Here is a 27,226-nt window from a genome sequence, read left to right as displayed (position 1 = left end):
GGATTGTTATTGTGTGCCATTTAGAGGGTGAATGGGCAAGACAAAAAAATGTTAAGTGCCTTTGAATGGGGTATGGTAGTAGGTGCAAGGCACACCGTGTGTCAAAAACTGCAACGTTGCTGGGTTTTTCTCGCTCAACAATTTACATGTGTATCAAGAATGGCCCAACACCCAAAGGACATCCAGCCAACTTGACACAACTGTGGTAAGCAAGTCAACATTGGCCAGCATGCGGTGGAACGCTTTTGACACCTCAATATTAGGAAGGTGTTCCACACAATGTCTGGATGCAATATTTTACCCAGGAATATTCAACATTGAAATCTGTTACTCTCGTTATTCTAAATGCATATGTGGATATATTCTGCTTACAAGAATGAAAATGTATATTTGTCTTTAAATCAGGGTTTGATCTAAATGTCAGAAGCTATCGCGTGGAATGGTTACTTTCTATGTTATAGAGTGGAATGGTTTATCTGCTGGTGCATCCTGAGGTAGCTCCTCTCTGAGGACCTCTTCCCACAGTGCGTACTGGCAAACGGCCTCTCTCCCATGTGGACCCTCTGGTGCCTCTTCAGGTCACCAGTCTGGGTGAAACGCATGTGACACTGGCTACAGCTGAAGGGTTTCTCCCCTGTGTGGACGCGCTGGTGTCTCTTCAGGTCACCAGCCTGGGCGAAGCGCATGTGACACTGGCTACAGCTAAAGGGTTTCTCCCCTGTGTGGACCATATGGTGCCTCTTCAGGTTGCCAGCCTTGGCGAAGTGCATGTGACACTGGGTACAGCTGAAGGATTTCTCCCTTGTATGGACCCTCTGGTGGATCTCCACCTTCTGGGGGCAGCTGAAGCCTTTGTTACAGAACATGCAGAGGAACCGTTCCTCTTTACTATTGTCTGATGTTGCTTCCCCTTCCTGAGCCTGCGCTCTAGCCCTGTCGTTTGAGTTCAATTCCTGATCGAAAAGGACGTGGCCGTGTGAATCGAAAGGTGGCATCGATGTGGACACTGGGTGTAAAGGGGAGTGGGTCGCAACATTTCGATTTGTCTGTAAGCTTTCCCTGTAGTCTAAGAAGTCACTGGTGTTGCCCTGCGAGTGACCTTCTCCTAAGTGAGTCTGGTCTGCATTCCATGTCAGAGGAGGGTCACCCTCCACTTTCACAGTGACCTCATCTATGACCAGATCCTCCCCTTTCTTATCTAGGCACCCTTCAGAGTATACACTACTACTGTACCGGTTCCAGTCCCCTCTCATTGGATTAGTCTGTGTATCCAAAACCAATGGCATGTCACCAGGTATCATCTCTGTCTCCGTAACATATGAACAGGACGGGTCATTCTGAGTCTGTAACACGTCACATGAGTCCTGGAGGGGCAGAACCGTCCTCAGGCTCATGTTACCATAAAGTAAATACTCTGAGCGAGCAGGAGGAGAGTCAAGTTGTCCCAGCCCCGTTAAAGTCTCGGTCTCTGACTTGAGGACGGCGTTCGGCGTTCCACTGACCTCCGTGATTCTGCATCGGGTCCTAGGCTGCATTGAGAGGGTAGCGGGGTCCTCCATGGCTACAGGGGGCGCACCAGCTGCTCCAGTAGGAATGTCTCTGCTGTGCTGTGGGTCCTCCTCTCCTTCAGAACTCTCAAGCTTGACCAGAGACAATCCTCCAGGACCTGCAGCCTCTGTATCTGCAGACTGACACAAGATGAAAGGAGGTTATTACCGGTACATGAGTTTAATTGGATAACAATGTAGTAAGGAAGTCTCACAAGCTCCTCTGGCAGATAAATGAGGATGTTACATGTAAGGAAGTGAATAGCTGAGTGGAGCCTTTCTGAAATAAACTTTCCACATTTGATGTACTGTAATTTTGATGTAATACTGTTACACTAACCTCTATCATGATAACGTGCTGGATTGAGGTTCTACTCCCCTCATCAACAGTGATTGGTTGGTCATCGCTCCATGTATTGTGTCCCGCTGGCTTCACAAAGCTCCTGTGGCCTCCAGTGAGATTTCCTTCACCTGAGAGTGATTGGGGGGAAAAAGGTGGTTAGGTTAGCTACTATCAATGCTATATTGTACACTATTGATACTGCCTAGAATTGGCAAGGATGTAAGGTAACACAATATTCAATAATAAAAAATGCATTGGTTTGCTACCTTAACGTCTTTATAAGTTAAGGTAGCAAGCCATTTTTTAAAAATCATATTACTCCAGTGCTAGCCTCTCTACACTGGCTTCCTGTCAAGGCAAGGGCTGATTTCAAGGTTTTACTGGTAACCTACAAAGCATTACATGGGCTTGCTCCTACCCATCTTTCCGATTTGGTCCTGCCGTACATACCTACACGTACGCTACGGTCACAAGACGCAGGCCTCCTTACTGTCCCTAGAATTTCTAAGCTAACAGCTGGAAGCAGGGCTTTCTCCTATAGAGCTCAATTTTTATGGAATGGTCTGCCTACCCATGTGAGAGACGCAGATTCTGTCTCAACCTTAAAGTCTTTATTGAAGACTTGTCTCTTCAGTAGGTCCCATGATTGAGTGTAGTCTGTCCCAGGAGTGTGAAGGTGAACGGAAAGGAACTGGAGGAACGAACCGCCCTTGCTGTCTCTGCCTGGCCGGTTCCCCTCTCTTCACTGGGATTCTCTGCCTCTAACCCTATTACAGGGGCTGAGTCACTGGCTTACTGGTGCCTAGGAGGGGTGCGTCACTTGAGTGGGTTGAGTCACTGATGTTGTCTTCCTGTACGGGTTGGCACACCCCTTGGCGGAGATCTTTGTGGGCTATACTCGGCCTTGTCTCAGGATGGTAAGTTGGTGGTTGAAGATATCCCTCTAGTGGTGTGGGGGCTGTGCTTTGGCAAAGTGGGTGGGGTTATATCCTCCCTGTTTGGCCCTGTCCGGGGGTATCATCGGATGGGGCCACAGTGTCTCCTGACCCCTCCTGTCTCAACCTCCAGTATTTATGCTACAGTAGTTTGTGTCTGGGGATAGGGTGTCTGTTATATCTGGAGTATTTCTCCTGTCTTATCCGGTGTCCTGTGTAAATTTAAGTATGCTCTCTCTAAATCTCTCTCTCTTCCTTTCTTTCTCAGAGGACATGAGCCCTAGGACCATGTCTCAGGACTACCCGGCCTGATGACTCCTTGCTGTCCCCTGTCCATGCTGCTGCTCCAGTTTCAACTGTTCTGCCTGCGGCTATGGAACCCTGACCTGTTCACCGCATGTGCTACCTGTCCCAGACCTGCTGTTTTCAACTCTCTAGGGACAGCAGGAGTGGTAGAGATACTCTGGATGATCGGCTATGAAAAGCCAACTGACATTTACTCCTGAGGTGCTGACCTGTTCCACCCTCGACAAACACTGTGATTATTATTATTTGACCCTGCTGGTCATCTATGACCATTTGAACATCGTGGCCATGTTCTATTATAATCGCTACCCAGCACAGCCAGAAGAGGACTGGCCACCCCTCATAGCCTGGTTCCTCTAGGTTTCTTCATAGGTTCTGGCCTTTCTAGGGAGTTTTTCCTAGCCACTGTACTTCTACACCTGCATTGCTTGCCATTTGGGGTTTTAGGCTGGGTTTCTGTACAGCCCTTTGAGATATCAGCTGATGTAAGAAGGGCTTTATAAATACATTTGATTGATAGCGTTAGATACTATCTACATTTACAAAAAACTTAGCCTAACTTAACATGGCTACCGGTAGGTAACGTTCAAAGACACAGCTCACAATATATATATTTTTTTGATTAACTCCAAATCCTTGCTGTCATCTCTGCTGACCATGACTAACGTCCGATAACCCAAATGACGTAATGAGTGGCACCTTTCGAAAATCCCACATCTCCTTATACGGTTCCTTTCTAAATGTCCACTCCTTTCGAAACCACCACCTTTCCTGAGAGATGCACTGCACTGAGATATTGATTTACATATAGGTAGGTGGCAGCATGGAGACTCAAAGGGATGACCTCTCTGAGCGATGATGTCGCAGCTGGACCGCTCACACACAACTGAACACATGTGCAGGAGGCGACAAGCATATATTTACAGCCTTGGCCTTCTGCTAAATGTACCTCTTGCCATTCCTCTGTATCGGTCGAGGATCTTGACACTACTGGGACGAATGGCGAGGACGCGCTCCCGTGCCACCTTCAGTTCCAGAAGCTGTAGTTTCCTCCGCAATGTCCTGTTTTCTTTTTGACTTTGAGTTATTTCCAAACGAAACACTGCATAGTCGTCGTCTACGAGTTTACAGACCTCTGCCACGGCTGCATTCGCTAGCACCTCCATGATGGAGGCTATTTGAGTGTGAAAAACCATACAGTTATCTAGCGTTACCTAAATAACATCTATTGAAAACGTATTGTCTCCAATGCGAATTAAATACTACATGTGGTAAGTGTGTGATATTGTGCAGTTAAATGAGTCATATTGAGTTCCAGGGTGTTAATAAATCCCCAAACAACAACGCTAACCTGGAAACTGTACTTGATCACTGTTTACTTTTTTTGTGTGTGGTTTTCCGGCAGACTAGACGCTGTGTTACTGCCTTTCACAGGTCGGAGTGTGAATCGCACATTTTGTTCACAAAAAAATAAGCTATTGGCTGAATCATTTATTTTTTATGCCGGTTTGATCGCGGCAGTAATAGTAATAACAGTAATGTCTGCAGTTTTCGGTTTGGCTATTTGTTTCAAGTGTATTAGTCTATAAATAAATATGTTTGCCAAAATTCGTCATACAAACAATAATTATTAATTTCGGTTGCCTACACTGACGAAGTTTGTCCTATAAAGTATTTGACCCTCCCCTAACCCGGACGAATTGAACGCCGTCCTATGGGACTCCCGATCAAGGCCAAGTTGTGATACACCCTGGGATCAAATCCAGGTCTGTAGTGATGCAGTGCCTTTAGACCGCTGCGCCACTCAAGGAACCCATGTACGGTGGGGCAAAAAAGTATTTAGTCAGCCACCAATTGTGCAAGTTCTCCCACTTAAAAAGATGAGAGGCCTGTAATTTTCATCATAGGTACACTTCAACTATGACAGACAATGAGAAGGAAAAAAATCCAGAAAATCACATTGTAGGATTTTTAATGAATTTATTTGCAAAGGCCATTTTCTGCATTTTCCACCCCCTTCTAATTTCCTTAATTTTGTGGCTAGAGGCTTTGGAAGCTTCTGATAAATGATGTCAATTAGCCTATCAGAAGCTGCTAAAGCCATGACATAATTTTATTGAATTTTCCAAGCTGTTTAAAGGCACAGTCAACTTAGTGTATGTAAACTTCTGAACCACTGGAATTGTGATAGATTATTTCACTTATAATTCACTCTGTCTGTAAACAATTGTTGGGAAAATTACTTGTCATGCACAAAGTAGATGTCCTAAGTGTAATTAATAACTTGACCATGCACAAAAAGATATTCAATGTCTGCTTTTCTTTCCCATATACCAATAGGTGCCCTTCTTTGCAAGACATTTGAAAACCTCACTAGTCTTTGTGGTTGAATCTGTGTTTGAAATTCACTGCTCGACTGAGGGACCTTACAGATAATTGTAGGTGTGGGATACAGAGGTAAGGTAGTCTTCACACTACATACGCATACCGACCCCCCACACACACACACCACATGTGGCTGCCACTCTGTTCTTTAATCTTAATCTTATCTAGTCTGATGCCTAGTCACTTTACCCTGCCTTTATGTACATATCTCAAGTAAAATGGGGAGGGTTTGGCCATCATTGTAAAGAAGAATTTGTTCTTTAACTGACTTGCCTAGTTAAATAAAGGTTAAATAAATAAAACAAAACATTGTACCCCTGCACATTGATCTGGTTCCCTCTGTTATAGCTTCACTCTTGTGTTTTTTATTCCTCGTGTTACTATTTTTATAAAAAAGAATGTAACTGTATCGTTGGGAAGGGCTCATAAGCAAGCATTTCACGGTGAAGTCTACACCTGTTATATTCGGCGCATGTGACAAAGAAACATTTATTTGATTTACAAGGACAAAGGTGTTGTAATTGTGGTGGGGATCATGATCCAGAGTTCCTGGAGTGCCCTGTAAGGGTGAAGGAGATTGACTGCTAACTTTTGACACCTCAATCAAATTTCCTATGCGATTTAAAGAGGTGAGAAAACAAGCGACTCTTACGAAGATATTGTAGTGGATGCACCACAGCCTGTAGTACAATTTTGCTGCCAGGTGGTGTTCATTGCCAGTTCAAAACTGTACGGCTCAAGTGTCAAAGAAACTGGACATTATTGTGGCTGCAGCAGAAAAGTAGTTTGGACTTCTGATCATTTTGAGCCTGTGTAGGGGTCAGATCTGTTTTACTTTTAACAGAAAAGTAGTTTGATTTAGTTTATTTATTTTGGTCGTTTGTATGAATATATCCTGTTTCCATCCTACTCAGTAGGTGGCGACATGCACACTAAATTGTGTTAAAGCCAATATACCATTGAAGAAGAAGAAGTAGTAAACGGAAGTAAACGTTGACCAAGAACACTTTTCACGTTAGCGTTTTTGGTGTTGTTATTTAGACCTTTATTAACACCATGGAACTTAAAATATGACCAATTGAACTGCACATCATCACATACTTACCACAGGTAGTCGTTAATTCGCGTTGGAGACAGGGCTTGGTTGATGATATCTAGCTAGGTGGTAACGTTAACTAACAATGGCCAATTGTGTGGGTTTTCACACTCAGATAGCCTCCATCATGGAGGTTCTAGCGAATGCAGCCGTGGCAGAGATCTGTAAACTCGTAGACGACGACTATGCAGTGTTTCGTCTGGAAGTAACTCAAAGCCAGAAAGAAAACAGGGGATTGCGGAGGAAACTACAGTTACTGGAACTGAAGGTGGCACGGGAGCGCGCAGAGAGGACAACGCGAGAGCGCGTCCTCGCCAGTCGTCCCAGTAGTGTCAAGATCCTCGACCGATACAGAGGAATGGCAAGAGGTACATTGTAACCAATTGGGTTAACACTTCGTTCGTTTTTGGATAGTATGAAATAGTTCCCCTGATTATTTAGCTATCTTGCTCAAAGACACAATATCAGTTCCTCTAATGTCCTATGATTTACTCATTGAAAACAATATGACGCAAATCAAATCAACTTATTTGTCACATGCACCGAATACAACAGACTTAGACTTTACCGTGAAATGCTTACTTATGAGCCCTTTTCCAAAAAGGCAGTTACAAAGTAAATGGTAACAGAATATAACAATAACGAGGCTATATATGCATGGAACATATCAATTGATCTATAAATAGAATATCAACAAGTTATTTAAAGTGTCACCTTACATCCTTGACAATTCTAGACATTGTCACTGGTGTACAATATACCATTAAGCATTGACAGAAGCTAACCTAGCCACCTCTTTTCCCCCAAATAACTCTCAGGTGAAGGACATCTCACTGGAAGCCACAAGAGCTTTGTGAAGCCAGCGGGACACAATACATTGAGAGATGACCAACCAATTACTGTTGATGAGGGGAGTGGAACCTCAACCCAGCACGTTATTGTGATAGAGGTTAGTGTAACAGCTTTGCATAAAATATTACCGTTACTTTGTAAATCAAATGTCTGGTTTATTTCATAAAGGCTCCCACTCAGCTATTCACTTGATTACGTTGTAATTTATCTGCCATAGGGAAGCTTGTGACACTTCCTTACGACATTGTTATCCAATTCAACTCATGAACCGGTAATAACCTCCTCTGTTCTTATCAGGCTGCAGGTCCTGGGGTCAAGCAGGAGAGGACTAAAGGAGAGAAGGAGCCACGGCACAGCAGAGACATCCAGACTAGAGAGCCCCCTGTAGCCGTGGAGGACCCCACCTCCGCCCCAGCGCCATGTAGGACCCGACCCAGCATCACCGAGGTCAGTGGAACGCCGAACATCGTCCTCAAGTCAGATACAGACACAGAGACTTTAACTGCAACACACAGGCTCTTACACACAGGATCTGACCACAGACCAGACCCAGAGAGACTGGGGCTCGGGCCACTGGGCTGTCCTCCTGCTCCTGGTTCAGAGTACTTACCCGTATTTCACCAGAGCCAAAGAACGGTTCATTCCCGTGGAGATTGTGATGGTGACACGTTAGACACTGGTGGGGATGTTCCGTCTTGTTCTTACGCAACAGAGATGGACCCTGACAACATGCCCTTGGGTTTAGACACACAGGCTGATCTGTCCAGAGGGGACTGGAACCATTACAGTAGTAGTGGATTCTCTGAAGGGTGCCTAAATAAGAAAGGGGGGGTTATAGTCATAGATGAAGTGACTGTGAAAGTGGAGGGTGACTCTCCTCTGACCTTGAATGCAGACGAGACTCACTTAGGGGAAGGACACTCACAAGGCAGAGATTTCTTAGATTACAGGGAAAGCTTAGAGACAAATCCAAACGTCGCAACCCACTCCCCTTTACACACGCTCAGGGATCGGGACCCAGTGTCTACGTTGATGGGGCCTTCTGATTCACAGGGCTGCATCCTTTTTGATCAGGTATTGAACTCAAAGGACCAAAGGGCCAATGGGAGGGGAGGGGGAGCAACATCAGGCAGTAGTAAAGAGAAACGGTTCCTCTGCATGTTCTGTAACAAAGGCTTCAGCTGCCTCCAGAAGGTGGAGATCCACCAGAGGGTCCACACAGGGGTGAAACCCTTCAGCTGTACCCAGTGTCACATGCGTTTTGCTGAGGCTGGCAATCTGAAGAGGCACCAGAGGGTCCACACAGGGGAGAAACCCTTCAGCTGTACCCAGTGTCATATGCGCTTCTCCCACTCGTCCAGCATGAAGAGGCACCGGAGGGTCCACACAGGGGAGAAATATTAAAGCTGCCCCGAGTGTGAGAAGAGGTTTTTCCATCAGAACTAGCTGAAGATGCACATTTAGGTCCACATGGGAGAAAGGCTGTTCACCTCTACGCAATGTGGGAAGAGGTTCTCAGAGAGGAGCAGAAAAACCATTCCACTAAATAGCTTATGATGTTTAGATCAAACCCTGCATTAAAGACAGGTTGATTTTCAGTATTGTCAGTTGAAAAGATCCACAGATGCATTTGGAATGATGAGAGTAACAGATTTCAGTGTTGAATATTCCTGGGTAGAATATTGCATCCAGACATTGTATTTAAGCCTAAAAAGTCTGTTACATATTGTGTTTGTACTGTGTAGGCTATTTGATGTATATTCAACTACTTTATTTTTTCCCCCGAGACAATTTTTATGAGAAAATGATTGCAGTTTAAATTTTGGCCTGTCCCGACTAAAAGAAATGTTGGTCGCCCGAGAGTCGTCTGTTCTTTCAACAATCGATTGGTAGAAATTTTAAACATATTTTTCAATATATATGCAGTGTTTTAATAAAATCAACTGTATGTACTAGATTGTGTGATGCTTTAAAGGGGAATTACACCTGCTGATTTGGCCTTGTTTTTTTGGCTTGCTCCTCAAGAAATGCTGGTGGCCATGACAGAAGCCAAACGTGAGTTGGCTTGGGTGTGTGGATTGATGTGGGTGTCAGAAACTTGCCCACAGCTTTCCCCTCACTCAGTCACAACAAACAAACCTCCTGCAAGTTGAGCTCAATAACTACAGGCAGATATAGAGAAGCTTTGAATAGATCATTAGCCTAAAGAGTAATATGAGAAGAATGTAATTGATAAATGTATGTAGATATTCTAAAACAAATTGTTTTGAAAACTTTCAAACATAGTCACAGGTCCATGTAGAAAAAACACTTTACATAATACAATAGAAGCACTGTTCTGCTGATATAAATAACAATGTGAACCTTTCATCTTTTATTGTCGTTCCCAGCCGATACAAATATTGTGCCGATCTGCATTTTGTCTGGAGGTTTTGGGGCTACCTTAGCAAACATGTCCGAGTAGCTATACCTTCCTGTGTGGTGTCCCGCTCACAACAGGAGATCCCTGATCCTGGTTCAGAATACACAGGGTTCCTCCCTCCACATATTGTCTGATACCATTTAATAAAAGAAATACAAGTAAAATTGTGTCTAGTAAAATGTTAATGCTGAGTGCCCGGTCTTTCTCCCTTCAGAGACATCAGTATCAAGCCCGTCTGCCAGTCTGGACTTCCATCACATCATCTTGCAAGTCTCCATATGCTGGCTCCATACATGTTTCTGTGAACACATACATAGTCACTGTTCTATCACCAATGGCAGTTAGGATAGGTAATATCTGACACAAACGGGTACTATGTTGAAGTTTGAACGGGTCAGACTAAACCTACCTATTTCTGTTCTCCCTATTGATGACCGTTGGTGAGCAGGCAAGAGTCGAGGTCTTTTCCAGAGCCCCATTGATGGGCATAGCAGCATACATCAGCTCCTGGCCACTCATCAAAGGTACAAGTGGGTCACACACACACACACTATCAATGGTGGTTATAAATAGCCTGGTCCTGGTGGAACCAACCAGATCGCTGTGTTCACCTTTCTACTTCACTTCAGATATCAAATGCGAAGTGCAATAGAATGGTACAAAGGGATCAGGCTGGATCCACCAGGCTAGGTTTTGCTCTGGATATTAAATGCATCTAATAAGTAAAGAACTAAGCAACAAATAATGTCAGTTTAAATATGTTTCACATTGGGGTTATTTGTACAGATGAGGAGCCTGTGAACGCTGTTGCCGTCGACAGGTGAAGGTTGCTGGCCGGATACTTGCCAACATGCTAGCTATATTTTAATGACTTGTTACTGAGTTTTGAACACTTATCAAACTACTTCACTGCCTGTTCATTGATGAATTGGTGACTGAAAAAGTTGGTGACAACTTGAACCAGCACTGAAATGTAAGCAGTGGGGTTCATGTCTTCCCCCTCTCTGCTCTTTTCCTCAGGTTGAAGCACATCCCTAACATCCAGACAGATGTCAAGAACTTGGGAACCTCCCAGCCACCAGGATAATCATCTTGTTCTTGGAGTTTATTCACAAGGTTAGATAGAGAATAGCATGGGTGGATCTATTTCCTTCATGCAGAATTGTAGCTAAACTTGTAACTTGGGAAGCTCATTCAATATTAGACGTGGGCTATTTTATGTCGGACAGCACAACACAAGCCTAGCACCCCCCCCCAACACAATCTTCCCATTGAAAACCATTGAGGTGGAGTGCCATTTACGCATCCATTTGTCTGATTGGAAGGCACCCTTATAGTCCTCAATCGACAATGTCAATGTTAACTCTTGCTCTCTCGAGCATTCAGTACCTCTATCCATCTCTCTACAGGTGCTACAGAGAGAATATTCCAAGGACCTCCAGCGGCTTCTGACCAATTATCTGCGATTTCGCCAGAGCACAGAGAAGCAAGGTCCGCTGGTGGTAATATACTTTATGCTCTATTTAAACCCCCTTCACTATGGCTGTCTGTGTGATGACATACTGTAGCATATAATCCAGGGCCACTGGTTGGATTGGATTTACTATACTCACTCCAACTCATGCCCTCTCCTCCCTCTATAAGCTTCCCAGACTTTTATAAAAAACGAACGTGTCCATCCCCCTGTCCCCAGGGGAGTCTGTTGGGCCATGGAACGCTAGAGCAGCACATCAAAACACCTGCCACCATGTTGTCAGCTATCAGCAGACAGTTCCCTGAGGAAGGATGCAACCAAGGTTTTAAGAGGGCCAAATTAAAGGGGATGACCACCAAATGCAATAAAGTTTTGTATAAATTACTCATGTTCATTTTTTAATAGGTTACAAAACCATAACTGTTTTAGCCTGTTCTCATTTTTACTAACTACTATGGTAACTTAAACATCTGACAACATGCAGACTTTCTCCATCAAGATAGCACTTGGCACTTCTGATTCAAAGAGGTCTAAAAATCAATGCAAGTCTCATATCCAGGGTGAATAAATTATTCTTCATGTATAAAAGATCACACAGGTGTGCCAGCTAAAATATATATCCCAGACACGCCTGAAGTATAGGACAAATAGGCTGTGTTTAGACAGGGAGCCCAAGTCTGATTTTTTTTCACCAAATGGTCTTTTGACCAATCAGATCAGCACTGAAAAAGGATCTGGGATTGGTAAAAATTAGTGGAAAAATTTCAGGATTGGGCTGCCTGTAAACGCAGCCAGAGGCAAGTGAATATAAGTCTGTTCTTGTGTTTGTAGAAGTTTGTAAGAATTTGAGTGGTTACATACAGTACATGTTAAATGGCTCCGAGACATAAGGAGACTCTTGCTGTAATCAAAGGGAAGGTACTGCTGAAGGTCCCAGTATTCAGTCAGACAATATGCCTAGTCAGTAAATTGGCTAATTAAACACGCATGTAATGTACACACCAGCCAAACGATACCCAACCAATACAGCCTAGTAGTCTATTTGCAGTGAAATTGGGAGGGGCATTTTCTTTCCAACTTTTCAGTCACTAATTCATCGATAAAACAGGCAGTGGAATTAAGTAGTTTGACAAGTGTTCAAAAGTAACAAGTCTTTAAAATATAGCTAACAAATAAATCGTTTTTTATTTTCAATAAACCTAGCTAACATTAGCTACACTTCAGTGATGGTGGAAGTTAGTTAGCTAGCTTTCCCCCAGTACTTTCAATTTAGCTACATCGCTAGCTAAGTAATGGCATTTATATCAACTTCACCAATCAGATGGTTCACTAGCAAATATATTCGGTTTCCCCTCGCATCTAAAGCTGCCCGATAAAGCTTGCCAGTTGATAGTAAAGCTAGGATGAATGTCAGAAACCAGCTAGCTAACCCAATAGCGGCTGTCAATGCAATGGCTGGTCTGGAGTTCGTCTCAAATGTACCATTATATTTCACATGATAAGCAAACTACTGTCATGCCTTTTCACAACAACAACAACAACAAAAAATCGATGTACACATACATAACAGAGACGATTATAATCAAGTATATCGTTGTGGGTTTATTTACTTCATCCTCTCTTATTCATGTGGATAGCTACTTCCTGATGTTTGATTGAAGGAACAGTTCAGCCAATGGTTAGGCGACTGTGGTTTTGGAAAAGGGAACTGATTGGTCAGGAGTAAAAGATCCTGCCCCAGAGCTGCGCAAATCGAATTTTACTACTTTTTTGTTGTTGTAACTAACAATTAACCTCTCAGTCTATGTCGTTATTTTTGTTTGAATTGTTTACATGTTCGCTATGTGGGGGAAATGGTAAAACAAGCGGAACTACGTGGCTAAGAACTGTTGTTAACGGGGATTATTATCGTAGCAACACATTTTTGGAGTGAAGTCAATCCCACACTGTTAGCTAGGTTTTTTCGTGTCTTCGGGTGCACTTCGTAAAGGTTGAGCGTGTATGTTAAGGTGGTAACGTTATACTAATTAAGGATGAAGCGTGAATTCATGCCAAGAATAATAAGTGTGAAGTTTGATTTCATCCCTACTGTAATAAACAGCCAATGAGGTATTTTAATTTAATTAATGTGTTTAATCTGATACTGTTATCTCCGGTTTAACAGTTTTTATGTATGTAAGCACTTCAGAGTTATATCAAGCTAATAAGTCACTCATAAGACAAAGTTGTAAGAGTGTGCTTAACTGTATTTTTTATTTACTTTATAGTTTTCACGGAAGGTGATAATTCTGACTAAAACTACAGAATAAAACCGCCAGTTAAAATCAAGGAACAGTTGTGCTCGTGGTTAATGGAGGGGGCTACACAGAACGTTCTACAAGTTTACAAATCTCTCTTAAAAAAAAAATGTTAGTTTACAAATCTCTTGGTAACGTGACAACAGTGACTCAGAACGCGCAGATTCAAAATCTGCAAGTGTATTTTTGATTCACAGCAGAATATTAATACTCGTAAAACAATTTGTAATCATTTTGAAAATAAATTATGCTTGCAAAACTTATTGAACGTATTAAAAAGTAAATTGCAAGTTTGAGACATGATACAAGCTTGCACATTTGCAAATCGTACTTGCAACCACGAAATTCAAAATGCAAACTCACGTAGTTGTCATTATAAACCCATACACATTAACTGTAGCAAACATTGCCACTCAATAATTTACTTACAGTCACACAAGTCAAACACTTAAATGTGGCTTTATTTATACTGATGTACGTCACCATGTCACTGTGTTCATCAATGCACCAACTGACCAAAACATACTCAAGTTTAAGGCCCTCTTCAAGTCCTCCTCCAGTCTCCCTTTTACCTCATTTAACAGACGATTTACTTAACAAAAGGCACATCTCAATAAGTGGCCTTTCCTCTTTTGTTCCTCGAGCAAGGGGAGGCTAATGACGTCAAATTTGACCATCATGCCAACTATTGAGCAGTTGTGTCTAGAAAACACTATTTCGCTCAAAACATATGTTTTACACTTTGGTGTGTGTACACTTTACTGTATTTATACTTGGGACATTGTTTTTCAACAGGAAAAGTTTTTAAAAATCGCTGGTTGACATCGTAACTGTTTTTGTTATGAAAAACCCCAGAGCTCAAACGCTTATCTATCATCTGTGGTATGGGATCTTTACAAACAGCCCTTGACCTCAATCTGTTTACAGTAAATGCCTGGAAGGCTTCGGGTCTTGTGATGACTGAGGTGAAATATTAAACATGAACTAAGTGCACCTGTACTTGATATTCCAGAATAACTGGTCTCTACAAACTGGGTAAGAGTGTTCAACATTGTGTTTTTAACCATATACCCCTCCTTAACCCATTGTTAACTTGTCATTTGAAACAGGATTGTAAATACCTGTTTTTACGGAGACGGTAAACCTAGGCAGTTGAATATTTACATGACTGTGGTGATGTAAGCCTAGATGGAATAAAGTCATTATATATTTTTACATTCTAGCTAACACATTGTTCTTTCTAAACAAGTATTCTCTGAGTATCAAAGATACTGCCCATAAAAGGTCGTGATTTGTTGTTGATTTGTTGTTGACATTTTGCACAACGTAGCAAAGCCCACTTCCGCTCAACTTTCTACCGGATACATAGCTTCCTGTCCCGATCGCGTCCAATCAGCCTGATTTCAGCCATACTAGCTCGTTTTATCATTATCTCAGTATATTAATATGATCATATTTCTATAGTGTTCTTTTTAATCATTCTTGTTAAATTCTGTTTATCCTTTCAGTTAGTGATTTTTGAAAATCGATTATTGTGTTCTGTGTCTTTTTGTATCTTAGCTAGCTACCTATTAACTCGCTAACTAGTAATGTCACTTACCAATCATGGCACTGTCTTACACAAGGCACTCGCAAGAGCTGCCAAAGATAACAGTGATGGATGTACATCGTCTGGCTCAGACAAGTAGCAAAGCACCGAACTCCAAGTTGGAAAAAGGATTCAAACTTTGTCTCCAGTTACCTTTTCAACTATGAAGGTAAGTACAGCCAAGTTGCCTATCAGACCAGACAAGGACGTTTACTCAAAGCTGTAACGTAGTTTAAGACATGCCTTTTACAGTAGCTAGTTAACATTATGATTGCTCAGTCTTTTTTTATTCCAAACCGTTTCGAACAGGGACAAAGTGACACGAGAGGTCAGCATAAGGGCTTGCTACTACAGGTCCATGAGGAAAAATGAGAAACCACACAGTTTGAGTGTAGGGTGAAAAGTAATATGTTTGTGGCCTTTACACAGTCAGAGATGAAGCCTAGTCTAAGACTAAGACGTTCCTGTCAATGGATATCTGCATTAAGAGGCATTGCTTAGTCTAGGACTAGGCTTAACCCATGTCTATGAAACTGTTCTTAGTGTAGTAATTGTTCAGTTGTTTTCCTTGCTGTTTCTGTAAACTCTAATATTGGACAGATTAGATTAGATTACATTTAAACAAGGGCATATATACCCTTAATAGAACATTTTAAACATTGTATTGCTGTAATGAATTTAGTGGCTGTTGCGCCAGTCACTTCTGTTTGCTGGTCGTGAGACATGTTGAGTGATTTTATAGTCTATTCATTTTCTTTTTATATCCCCACGTAGGTTGTACTGAAGCCGGTAACAATCACACATCACTGTTCATGTGTTGCTGGCACCTCATTATGCAACCACACAGTTGCGTTACTATTCCAGTCTGCACACTATTCCCGGATGGGGACACCAGTCATCCCACCTGTGCACGGAGGCCGAACAGCAGTGGCATAAGCCAAGGACAATGGTATGTTTTAATAACTGTACCACATATCAAAATCATATGGTTATAATCACATCATAATGCTACTAAATGATTTAATGAAAACTTAAATTGTCTAATGATTAGATTTAGAATAGTGCCCTTGTACTGTCTTTTTACAGGGTCTGCAACCTGGGCCCATAGGCAAAATGACCATCACCTACCCCACCAAAAAGCGCACGGCAGAAGGAGGGATTAGGTGAGTTTTCCCTAATAACCAGTATAGTAGCTGGTCATATCCTACTACACTTTGACTATATAAAATGATTTAATTTCAGGTAGCTTCAAGTACATTGTTTAGATTGGCTAACCACAGCTGCTGCTTTGCTTTGTAGAAGTACTCTACAGCGCCCTTCTTGGACCACTCCCCGACCTCTCAGTTCTCCAGATAGAAGAGGCATACAAAAACTTTGACCCTCTATCCAAGCCATTGATCTGCAGCATGGGGATGTCTGCTGAAAAGCTTTTAGTCGGCTCCCACTTTGGAAAGGTACAGGTGGGGAGCCTCCTGTCTTACCAGCAGCCTCCAATCACAACGTGACACATAGTTCACCATAAGGAGACACCACCATTCCCTTCACTGCCCCTGGATGGCTACAGACTAGAGAGCGACTGTCAAGGCTGCACATGTGTGCTCAGTGAAGACGACCAGCTTCACATAGTCTCTTCAGGTGAGAGAATACATAAAGACCCAGTGGTGTTCTCACTAATTAGAGAGAAGGGTACTACTTGTGTACATGCAAAAGTTCTTAGGCAGGAAAGACTAAATAACAAGGGATGGGCTCCTTTATCTTTCAATTAATGAAGGGGAAACAAAACAAATCTGTCTGCAATTAATAATAATTTTTAAATCATTGTTACATGTTTCTGTTCTCTTGTCACTGTAAATAAAAACTCTATAACATTGTTTGGAGTATAAGCAGAGGTGTTTATTATCAATAAATTGACTACTACAGGATGTTAGACAACGTGGATGGTCACAGCAAAAGAAGGAAAGATGCAATGCAGTAGTAGCTCATTGCTCCTTGGCCCATGCCTTCACAAGAGGCCCACACTGGTAGTTTTGTGAGAAGGCAAGCCACAGCCCAGATGTCACTGATGGGAAGCATCAACTGCATGAGGATCTCTTGGACAGGGTAGTTATTCCACTGGAATAGCAAAGGTATTGCTCCCTTCTTCAGACATCGAAGCCCACTAGAAGGTTCAATGAAATCTTAATTTCCTAACTTTCAATAAAGATACCGCAACAACTAATAACGTTAACGTCGTTAGCACTAACGTTAGCTAGGTACTGGTAGCTAAAGATACAAAAAAAGACACCAGAAGACATACGATTTACAAAAATCACTAACTGAACGGATAAACAGAATTCTCAACAAGAATGATACAAAATACGCTATAGCAATATGATTCATATACCGAGGTAATGATAAAACGAGCGACTTCGAGACTAGTATGGCTAAAATCAGGCTGCTAGGAAGCTGTGTATCGGGTAGGAAGTGGGCGTTGCTACGTTGTGCAAAAGGTCTAATAGTCTTCTTTATTAAATAATTAGCATTACCGTAGTTCAAAGAGCAACCCGCACTCTTCTTTTAATCACGCCCCAAGACGCCCGCCAATGAAATCATTTCTCATCCGTGTGGAAGGGAAGTAAACAGTGACCAAGAACAATTTTCACGATAGCGTTTTTATTATTGTTATTTATTAACACAGGACTTGGTTGATATATGTTACGTTATTTAGGTAACGCTAGATAGCTTCTAACGTTAGCTAGCTAACAGTGGCTATGGGTTTTCACACTCAAATGGCCTCCATTATGGAGGTGCTAGCTAATGCAGCCGTGGCAGAGATCTGTAAACTCGTAGACGACGATTATGCAGTGTTTCGTTTGGAAATATCTCAGGGCCAAAATGAAAACCGGGCATTGCGGAGGAAACTACAGCTACTAGAATTGAAGGTTGCACGGGAGCGTGCAGAGCGGACGATCAGAGAACGCGTCATCGCCAGTCGTCCCAGTAGTGACAAGATCCTCGACCGATACAGAGGAATGGCAAGAGGTACGTTTTGCCCCGTTCCTCTCTGCGCATGTTTAGATAGTATGCAATAATTCCCCTCATCACCACTTAGTTATCTTTCAAAAAGTTATGAGAAGTGTTAATAACAAACATGCAGTGTCAATAGTGTGCAATATAGCATTGACAGTACCCGAACCACCTATTTTTTTTCCCCCAATCATTCTCAGGTGAAGGACATCTCACTGGAGGCCACAAGAGCTTTGTGAAGCCAGCAGGACACAATATCTGGAGTGATGACCAACCAATCACTGTTGAAGAGGGGAGTGGAACCTCAACCCAGAAAGTTATCGTTATAGAGGTTAGTGTAATAGAATTACATCAAAATTACAGTACATCAAATGTGGCCAGTTTATTTCAGAAAGACTCCCCTCAGCTATTCACTTCCTTACATGTAACATCCTCATTTATCTGCCAGAGGAGCTTGTGAGACTTCTTTACTACATTGTTATCCAATTAAACTCATGTAACGGTAATAACCACCTCTCTTCTTGTCAGGATGCAGATGCAGAGGCTACATGTCCTGGAGGATTGTCTCTGGTCAAGCAGGAGAGGACTGAAGCAGAGAACCCACAGCACAGCAGAGACATCCAGACTGGAGCAACGTCTGGAGTGGCGCCCACTGCAGCCACAGAGGACCTATCCACCGCGCCTCAACCCAGGACCCGACGCAGCATTACGGAGGTCAGTGGAATGCCAAACGCCATCCTCAAGTCAGAGACTTTAACTGTAACACAAAGGCTTTTACACACAGTACCTGACCACAGGTCAGACCCAGAGAGACTGAGGTTGGGGAGACTGGGCTGCCCTCCTGCTCTCGGCTCAGAGTATTTACTTTACGGTAACCCGAGCCCGACGACTGTTCATTCCCATCAGGACTCGGGTGACACGTTAGACAGTAGTAGTGGATACTCTGAAGGGTGCCTAGATAAGAAAGAGGAAGGTCTGGTCGTAGATGAAGTGACTGTGAAAGTGGAGGGTGACGTTTCTCCCACATGGAATGCAGATAATCACCTAGGAGACGGACACTCACAGGGCAGAGATTTCTTAGATTACAACGAAAGCTTAGAGGCAAATCCAAACGTTGCGACCCACTCCCCGTTACACATGTGCAGGGATCGCGACCCAGTGTGTACGTTGATGGGGCATTCTGATTCACACGGTTGCGTCCTTTTCAATCAGGTATTGAACTCAAACAGCAGTGCTGGAGCCCAGGCGCAGGGAGGGGGAGCAACATCAGGCATTAGTAAAGAGAAACGGTTCCTCTGCATGTTCTGTAACAAAGGCTTCAGCTGCCCCCAGAAGGTGGAGATCCACCAGAGGGTCCACACAGGGGAAAAACCCTTCAGCTGTAACCAGTGTCACATGTGCTTTGCCCAGGCTAGTGACCTGAAGAGACACCAGAAGGTCCACACGGGGGAAAAACCATTTGGCTGCCATCTGTGCCAGGCCAGTTTCTCACACTCGTTCAACCTGAAGAGGCATCAGAGGGTCCACACAGGGGAGAACCCTACTGCTGCCCCCAGTGTGAGAAGAGGTTCTCCCACCAGCACCAACTGAAGATGCACCTGAAGATCTACACAAGAGAGAGGCTGTTCGCCTGTATGCACTGAGGGAAGAGGTTCTCAGAGAGGAGCTACCTCAGGACACACCAGCATAATTATCGTTTTTGCCCTCAGAACAGCCACAATTCTTCAGGGTGTGGACTCTACAATGTGTAAAAATGTTTCTTTGCAGGACAAGGATTGTCCTGACTTTCAGGAATGCCTGAATTGTTTCACCTTGCTTTTCTGGTTGGCTGCAAGTTTCACCATCCAATTATTTCAGGTCTACAGGAGTGCAAGTTTCACCATGGCATTGCCCGCGACGATACATTGGCACATGAGTGTTATTAGTAAATGGCAAATATGAGTCAATTATTGCATTCTATCCATGTGGACTACCTGAGACATGAAACAGATGGCTGTCGCCAATTTGTTAATGCGCAATTTGCCTAAATGGGTAATGGAAACACTTCGACCACATTTTTATTTGACACTAGGTTTTAGCGATTTAAAAAATAAAAAATAAAAGTGTGACATTAGGTTTTTATTGACACAAGATAGTTATATGGAAACGCACCCTAGCAGGCAGTTGTCGCATCTATTTTCTATGCTAACATTCTAAGTGTCGACCAAAAAAATGACTGGACAAGTTAATGGAAACCCTCGCTATGTCACAGAAAGATCAGTTGTTCCTAATGTTTGTACACTCTGTGTATAAGCCTAAAAAGTCTGTTACATAATGTTTGTACTGTGTAGGCTATATGATGTTCACAAGTGCCTGTTTCATTACTTCCATTCAACTACTTAATTTTGTGTCTCAAGACAATTTTAATGAGGAAATTAATGCAGTTTACCAAGTTTATGCAAATCTTTAGTTGAGATGTGTGGTTTCCATATGGTTTATTTAAAACTTGTTTGTTTAATAAACAGAGTTGTACTTTTAATTTTAACTTTCATTGAGACTCTTTAGTATACATCACATTTGATCTCACCCTGTTCTGCATACACCCAATTGCACTTTATAACCAATATACACTTACTAAATATAACTACACATACCCACACACTAACAAACACCTACTGTACACATCAAAATAGTTAGTCGGGTATGTCTGATGATAACATTTGACTTATCATAGTTGACTTATTTGAACCCACAACAACATATCCATGATGGATTTAACAATTAAGTCCTATTTTAACTACAGTATAGGACTCAAGTGTAGTGGGGATGGGTTAACACTCTGGGTCAATACTTGCAAACACAGGGGTTATAAAGTACTTAAGTAACAATAATTAAGTACTACTTAAGTATTTTTGGGGGCGTTATCTGTACTTTACTATTTATATTTGAACACTTTTACTTCACTACATTCCTAAAGAAATTATGTACTTTTTACATTTTCAATGCTTACCATGAGAAGAAAATGATCAAATTCACACACTTATCAAGAGAACATCCACGGTCATCCCCACTGCCTCTGACCTGGCGGACTCACTAAACACAAATGCTTCATTTGTAAATTATGTCTGTGTGTTGGAGTGTGCCCCTGGCTATCTGTAGATTAAAAACCAATAACATCTCATTTGGATTTCTTAATATAAGGAATTTGAAATGATTTATACTTTTATTTTTGGAGTTACACTTACTTTTGATACATAAGTATATTTAAAACCAAATACGTTTATACTTTTACTCAAGTAGTATCTTACCGGGTGACTTTAGTCATTTTATATTAATGTATCTTTACTTTTACTCAAGAATGACAGTTGGGCCATTTTTACAACACTGTGCAAACAACTTGTTTAAATTTACATGGTTGCTTATCTGGCACAAAATGTGTATCAGCCAATTAAAAGCGTAAATTTATTTGCACGTGACAGAACGCTAAATTGGTCCCAAAACATGGTACACGTTGGCCCTATGCTAACCTCAAGCCTGTCACAAATTCTTCATCAGCATATCAAAGACTTTATATCCACCGGCCAATATTCTTAAAATAGGTCAACCCTGGCAACTAGATGAATCTTTTAAACCTTCAAATTCAAGGTTTACTTTTGTTCGGTTGGTCTGTAACAAAATGTTGTGTGCCAATATTGTATTGACGCATCCTTGACGAGGTTACTGGCTACTACTGATGTTAGACTACATTTTCACGGTTTTGGCATATATGACTAAATTCATGTTTCTGTTTCACACACACCCTTCCGCAGGAGGTCCTTACAACTTAAGTTTATCATACATCGTAAAAAAGACAGTCAAATAGAAGTCATGTAGGCTACCATTATCACCATCACTTCTAGGCAGCACACACTGCTAAAGCGGTCGACTCTAAATCAGTCGTGCACTTTCACCATGAGCCCCCCTCGCGTCAAGCTTTTTTGTTAGGAAAAAACTGTTCACTGCCGAACCTTGATGCTCGATTCAAGACGCACGTGACGAAGTGGATGATTATTATAATGCATAGCCTATAAAACGTTATAGGCCTGCATGTAAGTGTAACCTACATAAGAATATACTAATGACAGCGTAATGTCAGCCTACATTAAGACTGTCGATTAAACATATTTAAAGGAACTGCAATACTGCCTCATCTGTAGGATGATAACGAGGATGCTACCTTATAACCCTATTGTATACTAACGCTCATCATCCTCGAGTCAAGTAATGCATATGTTACCACGTTTCCATCCACAGTTTGTGAGTAAAGTCATACTGTATAGAAGAAATGACAGCTGTGATGGAAACTGGAAGTTTCGGTAAAATGTTTTAATTGCAGACAGATCATGTGTTCTTTCGACATGGTGGGATCTTTTGTGTCGGTAAAATGTATTATGCGAGAAATGGCGGTGGAAACGCTTTTGTGTAAATAATGATAACCATCATGTCGAAGTAAACTTGGAGTCACGCAACAATATGGTTTATGGTCCTCCCACTACGTCTCGGGAAACCATGCAGTTTTAGGCTACATGTTATATAGGTTATGATGACCTTCACAGGGGAGTATAAGTGCACAGTGTTGAGTTTGACGCGCCTTTCCAATAAATATCGAGTCTTATTCTGGTGACTTGATGATCGATGCTTGACCACTATTTGACAAATACAAATATTCTCGCTCTTATCCATAATAATATCATCATGTAGACTTGCCTACCTGCACAGCCTCCCCGAACTGTACCTGCCAGCTGTTGGCTAGAGCACACGTGCCAAGACCAGTAGGCACGTTTGCTATTTAACGTAACAGTTTGTGACAAAACTATCCGTAGAGTTGGAAACACATTGAACTTGAGATTTTTATTAGGTACATGAAAACTTAAGAGAGAAAGTCAGTCAAATACATGTGATAGTTGTTTTGATGAACAGAACTTACTGTTTGGAAGAACTTGTGCCAGGATATAATCAGTGAGGTTATCATAGGGCTAATGTTTGCCATGTTGTCTGACGGGACCAGCTACAATTTAGCATTTGGTTACATTTTAATTGGCTAATACACATTTTGTACCAGGGACTCGTTTACATTTAAGTGGGTGCTTATGTTCGCAAGTATGGACCCTCCATGTTGAAAGTGTGTTTATTATCTGTGTGTCTGTACCTGTAATCTGTTATCCCTGTCCTTTCTAGGAGGAGGGTCCAGAGGTGCTGCTGGTGAAGGATGAGGGGTGTGAGGAGGGTCTGGGGAACCCTGAGGGGACCATGGTCTTGGAGGACAACCAGACTCCTGAACCCACAGAGGAGCCAGCTGAGCAGCACAGGACCACACACACTGAGGTGAGCCCACGATGAACTAACATCTTAAAGGTACGAGGTCAGGGCCTGTCCACCAAGTAGGAGTGCTGATCTCAGATCAGTTTGGCCTTTTAGATCATAATGAATAAGACTATATAGACTGGTGGGGGACCTGATCCTCAATCAGCACTTCTACTCTGAGACAGTTTGTGGATACATGCCCAGGTCTTGGTTAATTTGGTATTAAGTTTGGGACCATGCCTTTCAATTATCAAACCATTAATTAAACAGTGTCAAGTAATCAAATCAACTAACATGTTTGCATAGTACTCATAGTAATCCCTCATTTCCCAGTCAGAAGATGTTCCATAGCAGGGTGCTCATATCAGATTTCTTGATCCAACATCCTCTCACACTGTATCTCTTACAGCCAGTAGATATGCAGGATGGGAAGCCTGATCTGCTGCTGGTCAAAGAGGAAACAATAGAAGACGGACCAGAGAGCATTGATCTGCTGAGTGGACTAAAGATGGGGGAGCAAGGTAAGGGAGAAATACATATAGCCTACATACAGTAATAGATCTGCAATGGGAATAGTTATGCACCCGACTATTGTTTTTTCTCCATTCATAAAATGAAATGAATAGAACTTATGTTTACATAGATATACACGAATTCTAATATACGAACTTGACCAGGTAATTGACAAACTCAATATATAGAGTTTTCTCTGCCATGTTTATAAATGATATTTTGTAACCTCTTCCTGCAGATGGTTGGCTGGAAGCTAACAGAGGAGACTGGGCGACCATCTTGGATTCCCAGACTGGTATAGCTAAGGGCCCAGGGGACGTCATCACCGAGCAGGCCAGGACCAGAGGCGACCAAGTGGATGTCGGTGGATGGGACAGCATCCTCAACTCTGGGCTGGGGAACAACACTTTTAACCACAACCAGAAACAGAGAGTGGAACATAAAACAACATCTGAATTTAGTGACAACAGACTGGCTGAGACCAGGGCGAGGCGTAGATTTGGTCTGCGGGGACGAAGTGGTGTCCATCTGAGAACAGACTCGGCGAGCGATGCTCCGTCCTGCTCCTATAGTTGTGATTCAGAGAGACTGATTGCGCCTCAGGTTAACCCCCTAACAGGTGCTGCCCTCAGCCTGCCTTCTATAGGATCTATCAACTGGAAAATGGACCCTGTGACAACACAGACACTCCCTGACCTTCGTCCTCCTCACACTCTCCTTATGTTAAACCAGACCTCAGACAATGCCAGTGCCTCAACACTAAATGGCTACACAAGCCCATTGACAAATGACAGTAGTAGTAGTAATGCTATCAGTAGATCTGGTAGCAAAGAGAAGCGCTTCCCGTGTTTGTTCTGTGGGAAAGTCTTTCGTTTCTCTAAACAGGTGGAGAGCCACCAGAGGATGCACACAGGAGAGAAACCGTTCGGCTGCCACCTGTGCCGGGCCAGTTTTTCACACTTGTCCAGCCTGAAGAGGCACCAGAGAGTTCACACAGGGGAGAAACTTTTCAGCTGCCTCCTGTGCCGGGCCAGTTTTTCACACTCCTCCAGCCTGAAAAGGCACCAGAGGGTCCACACAGGGGAGAAACCCTACACCTGCTCTCAGTGTGAAAAGAGGTTCTCCCACCAGCACCATCTGAAGATGCACCTGAAGGTCCACACGGGAGAGGCCATTCACTTGTACTCACTGCAGGAAGAGGTTCTTCGAGAGGAGCTACCTGCGAATACACCAGCAGAAAATGTGCACGCCCCATGAATAGTAAAATGTAATGAAGTACTAGTTTGTTTGTAGTTCATTCTTTTGGTTTTGCATATAGAGTGACAATCTTGTCCTGTTTGATGCTGGTGTTTTATGAGGAAATGATAGTGCCTTAATGAATTTTCTCTTGACATTAAGTAGTAAAGATGAACCTTTTTCAAAGCATTCTAAATTTAATTTTATCAAAGCGAGGGTACCAGATGTACAGGAAAGTGTTACCATAGTGAGAAGTTATTCTACAATACATGTCACATGTATAATTTTGTGCAATAAAAGTGTTGTACTTAAATACAAAATAGAATCTGTGCTGACTGACTTGGTTATTTCAGTCAATCCAAAACTTAATTCTTGAATCAACACAGTGATTTATAAAAATAATAAACTCCAAATGGCTCTATATTGTTGGGTACTTGAATCACATTGTTAGAAATGTGATTGATTGTGGTTAACATTGTCACATGCGCCCAATACAATGCTTACTTACAAGCCCTTAATCATCAATGCAGTTAAGAAAACGCCCCCAAAAAGTTTTTGTCACGTGCGCCGAATACAACAGGTGTTGTACAACAGTGAAATGCTTACTTACAGGCCCTAACCAACAGTTTGATTTTTAAGTAAAAAAATAGGTATTAGGTGAACAATAGGTGAGTAAAGAAATAAAACCAGTAAAAAAGGAGTGAAATAACAGTAGCGAGGCTATATACAGACACCGGTTAGTAGGGATAATTGAAATAGGATGTATATGTAGGTACGGTTACAATGACTGCATAAAAACTCAGCAATAAAATAAACATCCTCTCACTGTCAACTGTGTTAATTTTCAGCAAACTTAACCTGTGTAAATATTTGTATGAACATAAGATTCAACAACAGACAAACTGAACAAGTTCCACAGACATGTGACTAAGAGAAATGGAATAACATATCGCTGAACAAAGGGGGGGGTCAAAATCAAAAGTCAGAGAGACTGATGGTGCCTCAGGTTAACCCTCTAACAGGTGCTGCCTTCAGCCTGCCTTCTATAGGATCTATCAACTGGAACATGGACCCTGCGACAACACAGACACTCCCTGGCCTTCGTCCTCCTCACAGTCTCCTTAAGTTAAACTAGACCTCAGACAATGTCGGTCCTTCAACACTAAATGGGTGCCCATTTACAAATGACAGTGGTAGAGAGAGAATCAGTAATGGTGGCTGCGCCAAAGAGACTTCAAAGCACTTCAGTTCCCCAAATCAGGTGGAGATCTACCAGAGGATGCACACAGGGGAGAAGTCATTCGGCTGCCACCTGTGCCGGGCTGGTTTCTCCCACCCATCCAACCTGAAGAGGCATCAAGAGGGTTCACACAGGAGAGAAACCCTACAGCTGCCTCCAGTGTGAGAAGAGGTTCTGAAGGTCCACACGGGACCTGTGCACACTGCGAGAAGAGGTTCTCAGAGAGGAGCTACCTCAGGATACACCAACAGAAAATGCACACGGTCCATATATAATGACATGTAATATAATACTAGTTAGTTTGTAGTTAATTCTGTTGGTTTGGATGTAGTGGGAAACTGGATGAGGTGAACTGAGGAAATAATTAGTATGAGGCAGAGTAGATATGGTGATGGTTGGTTCAATGGTGCCTGTAAAAATGCTGATAATGATGATGATACTGGTGTCAGTGTTGGAAAAAGTACCCAAAGGTCATACTTGACTAAAAGTAAAGATACATTAATAGAAAATGACTCAAGTGAAAGTCACCCAGTAAAATACTACTTGAGTAAAAGTATTTGGTTTTAAATACACTTAAGTATCAAAAGTAAATACAATACAGTACAATGCCTCCAGAGTGCTGCAGTGGGCTAAGGCACTGCATCGCAGTGTTAGAGGCGTCACT

At 42.4% G+C, this 27,226-nt stretch overlaps 5 protein-coding genes and 1 pseudogene across 9 annotated transcripts in view; 4 read left to right on the top strand and 2 right to left on the bottom strand.

The window, feature by feature from the left end:
- The window catches only part of LOC112231940 (zinc finger protein 583), a 969,163-nt gene that overhangs the window by 599,004 nt on the left and 342,933 nt on the right, over nucleotides 1-27,226 (bottom strand). The gene's annotated exons all lie outside the window — the stretch shown is intronic.
- Nucleotides 1-27,226, top strand: part of LOC112231889 (zinc finger protein with KRAB and SCAN domains 8-like) — a 359,191-nt gene that overhangs the window by 173,066 nt on the left and 158,899 nt on the right. The window lies entirely within an intron of this gene.
- Nucleotides 1-27,226, top strand: part of LOC112231888 (zinc finger protein 629) — a 233,573-nt gene that overhangs the window by 161,376 nt on the left and 44,971 nt on the right. The window lies entirely within an intron of this gene.
- On the bottom strand, nucleotides 191-4,961 carry LOC112231613 (zinc finger protein 23-like). Its single transcript, XM_024398304.2, has 3 exons — nucleotides 4,081-4,961; nucleotides 1,888-2,018; nucleotides 191-1,688 (listed from the first exon to the last, which is right to left on the bottom strand). The coding sequence occupies exons 1-3, from the start codon at nucleotides 4,325-4,327 to the stop codon at nucleotides 456-458; spliced, it is 1,611 nt and encodes a 536-aa protein (XP_024254072.2). The 5' UTR covers nucleotides 4,328-4,961; the 3' UTR covers nucleotides 191-455.
- LOC112231909 (zinc finger protein 34-like) lies at nucleotides 5,930-10,377 on the top strand. 2 transcript variants are annotated; one of them, XM_042311939.1, is made up of 4 exons: nucleotides 6,488-6,980; nucleotides 7,431-7,561; nucleotides 7,762-7,911; nucleotides 10,101-10,377. In XM_042311939.1, the coding sequence occupies exons 1-4, from the start codon at nucleotides 6,698-6,700 to the stop codon at nucleotides 10,245-10,247; spliced, it is 711 nt and encodes a 236-aa protein (XP_042167873.1). In that variant the 5' UTR covers nucleotides 6,488-6,697; the 3' UTR covers nucleotides 10,248-10,377. The 2 variants fall into 2 exon arrangements, with proteins under 2 accessions (XP_042167872.1, XP_042167873.1); XM_042311938.1 differs by lacking the exon at nucleotides 10,101-10,377 and having other exon boundaries at nucleotides 5,930-6,980; nucleotides 7,762-8,938.
- LOC112231892 lies at nucleotides 17,828-25,595 on the top strand (annotated as a pseudogene).

This window comes from Oncorhynchus tshawytscha, linkage group LG34 (genome assembly GCF_018296145.1).
Source record: "Oncorhynchus tshawytscha isolate Ot180627B linkage group LG34, Otsh_v2.0, whole genome shotgun sequence".
Taxonomy (NCBI): domain Eukaryota; kingdom Metazoa; phylum Chordata; class Actinopteri; order Salmoniformes; family Salmonidae; genus Oncorhynchus; species Oncorhynchus tshawytscha.
The sequence above is the reverse complement of the archived record's forward strand: the minus strand, read 5'-3'. Positions and strand labels throughout refer to the sequence as shown.

What these genes read in the sequence shown, in the direction of transcription:
- LOC112231613 (XM_024398304.2), bottom strand. Translation starts at nt 4,327, where the DNA reads ATGGTTTTTCACACTCAAATAGCCTCCATCATGGAGGTGCTAGCGAAT. An exon ending in ATACAGAGGAATGGCAAGAG is followed by an intron (nt 2,019 to 4,080) that starts GTACATTTAGCA and finishes AATCACTCTCAG; the next exon opens with GTGAAGGAAATCTCACTGGA. An exon ending in AGCACGTTATCATGATAGAG is followed by an intron (nt 1,689 to 1,887) that starts GTTAGTGTAACA and finishes ATCTTGTGTCAG; the next exon opens with TCTGCAGATACAGAGGCTGC.
- LOC112231909 (XM_042311938.1), top strand. Translation starts at nt 6,698, where the DNA reads ATGGCCAATTGTGTGGGTTTTCACACTCAGATAGCCTCCATCATGGAG. An exon ending in ATACAGAGGAATGGCAAGAG is followed by an intron (nt 6,981 to 7,430) that starts GTACATTGTAAC and finishes AATAACTCTCAG; the next exon opens with GTGAAGGACATCTCACTGGA. An exon ending in AGCACGTTATTGTGATAGAG is followed by an intron (nt 7,562 to 7,761) that starts GTTAGTGTAACA and finishes TGTTCTTATCAG; the next exon opens with GCTGCAGGTCCTGGGGTCAA.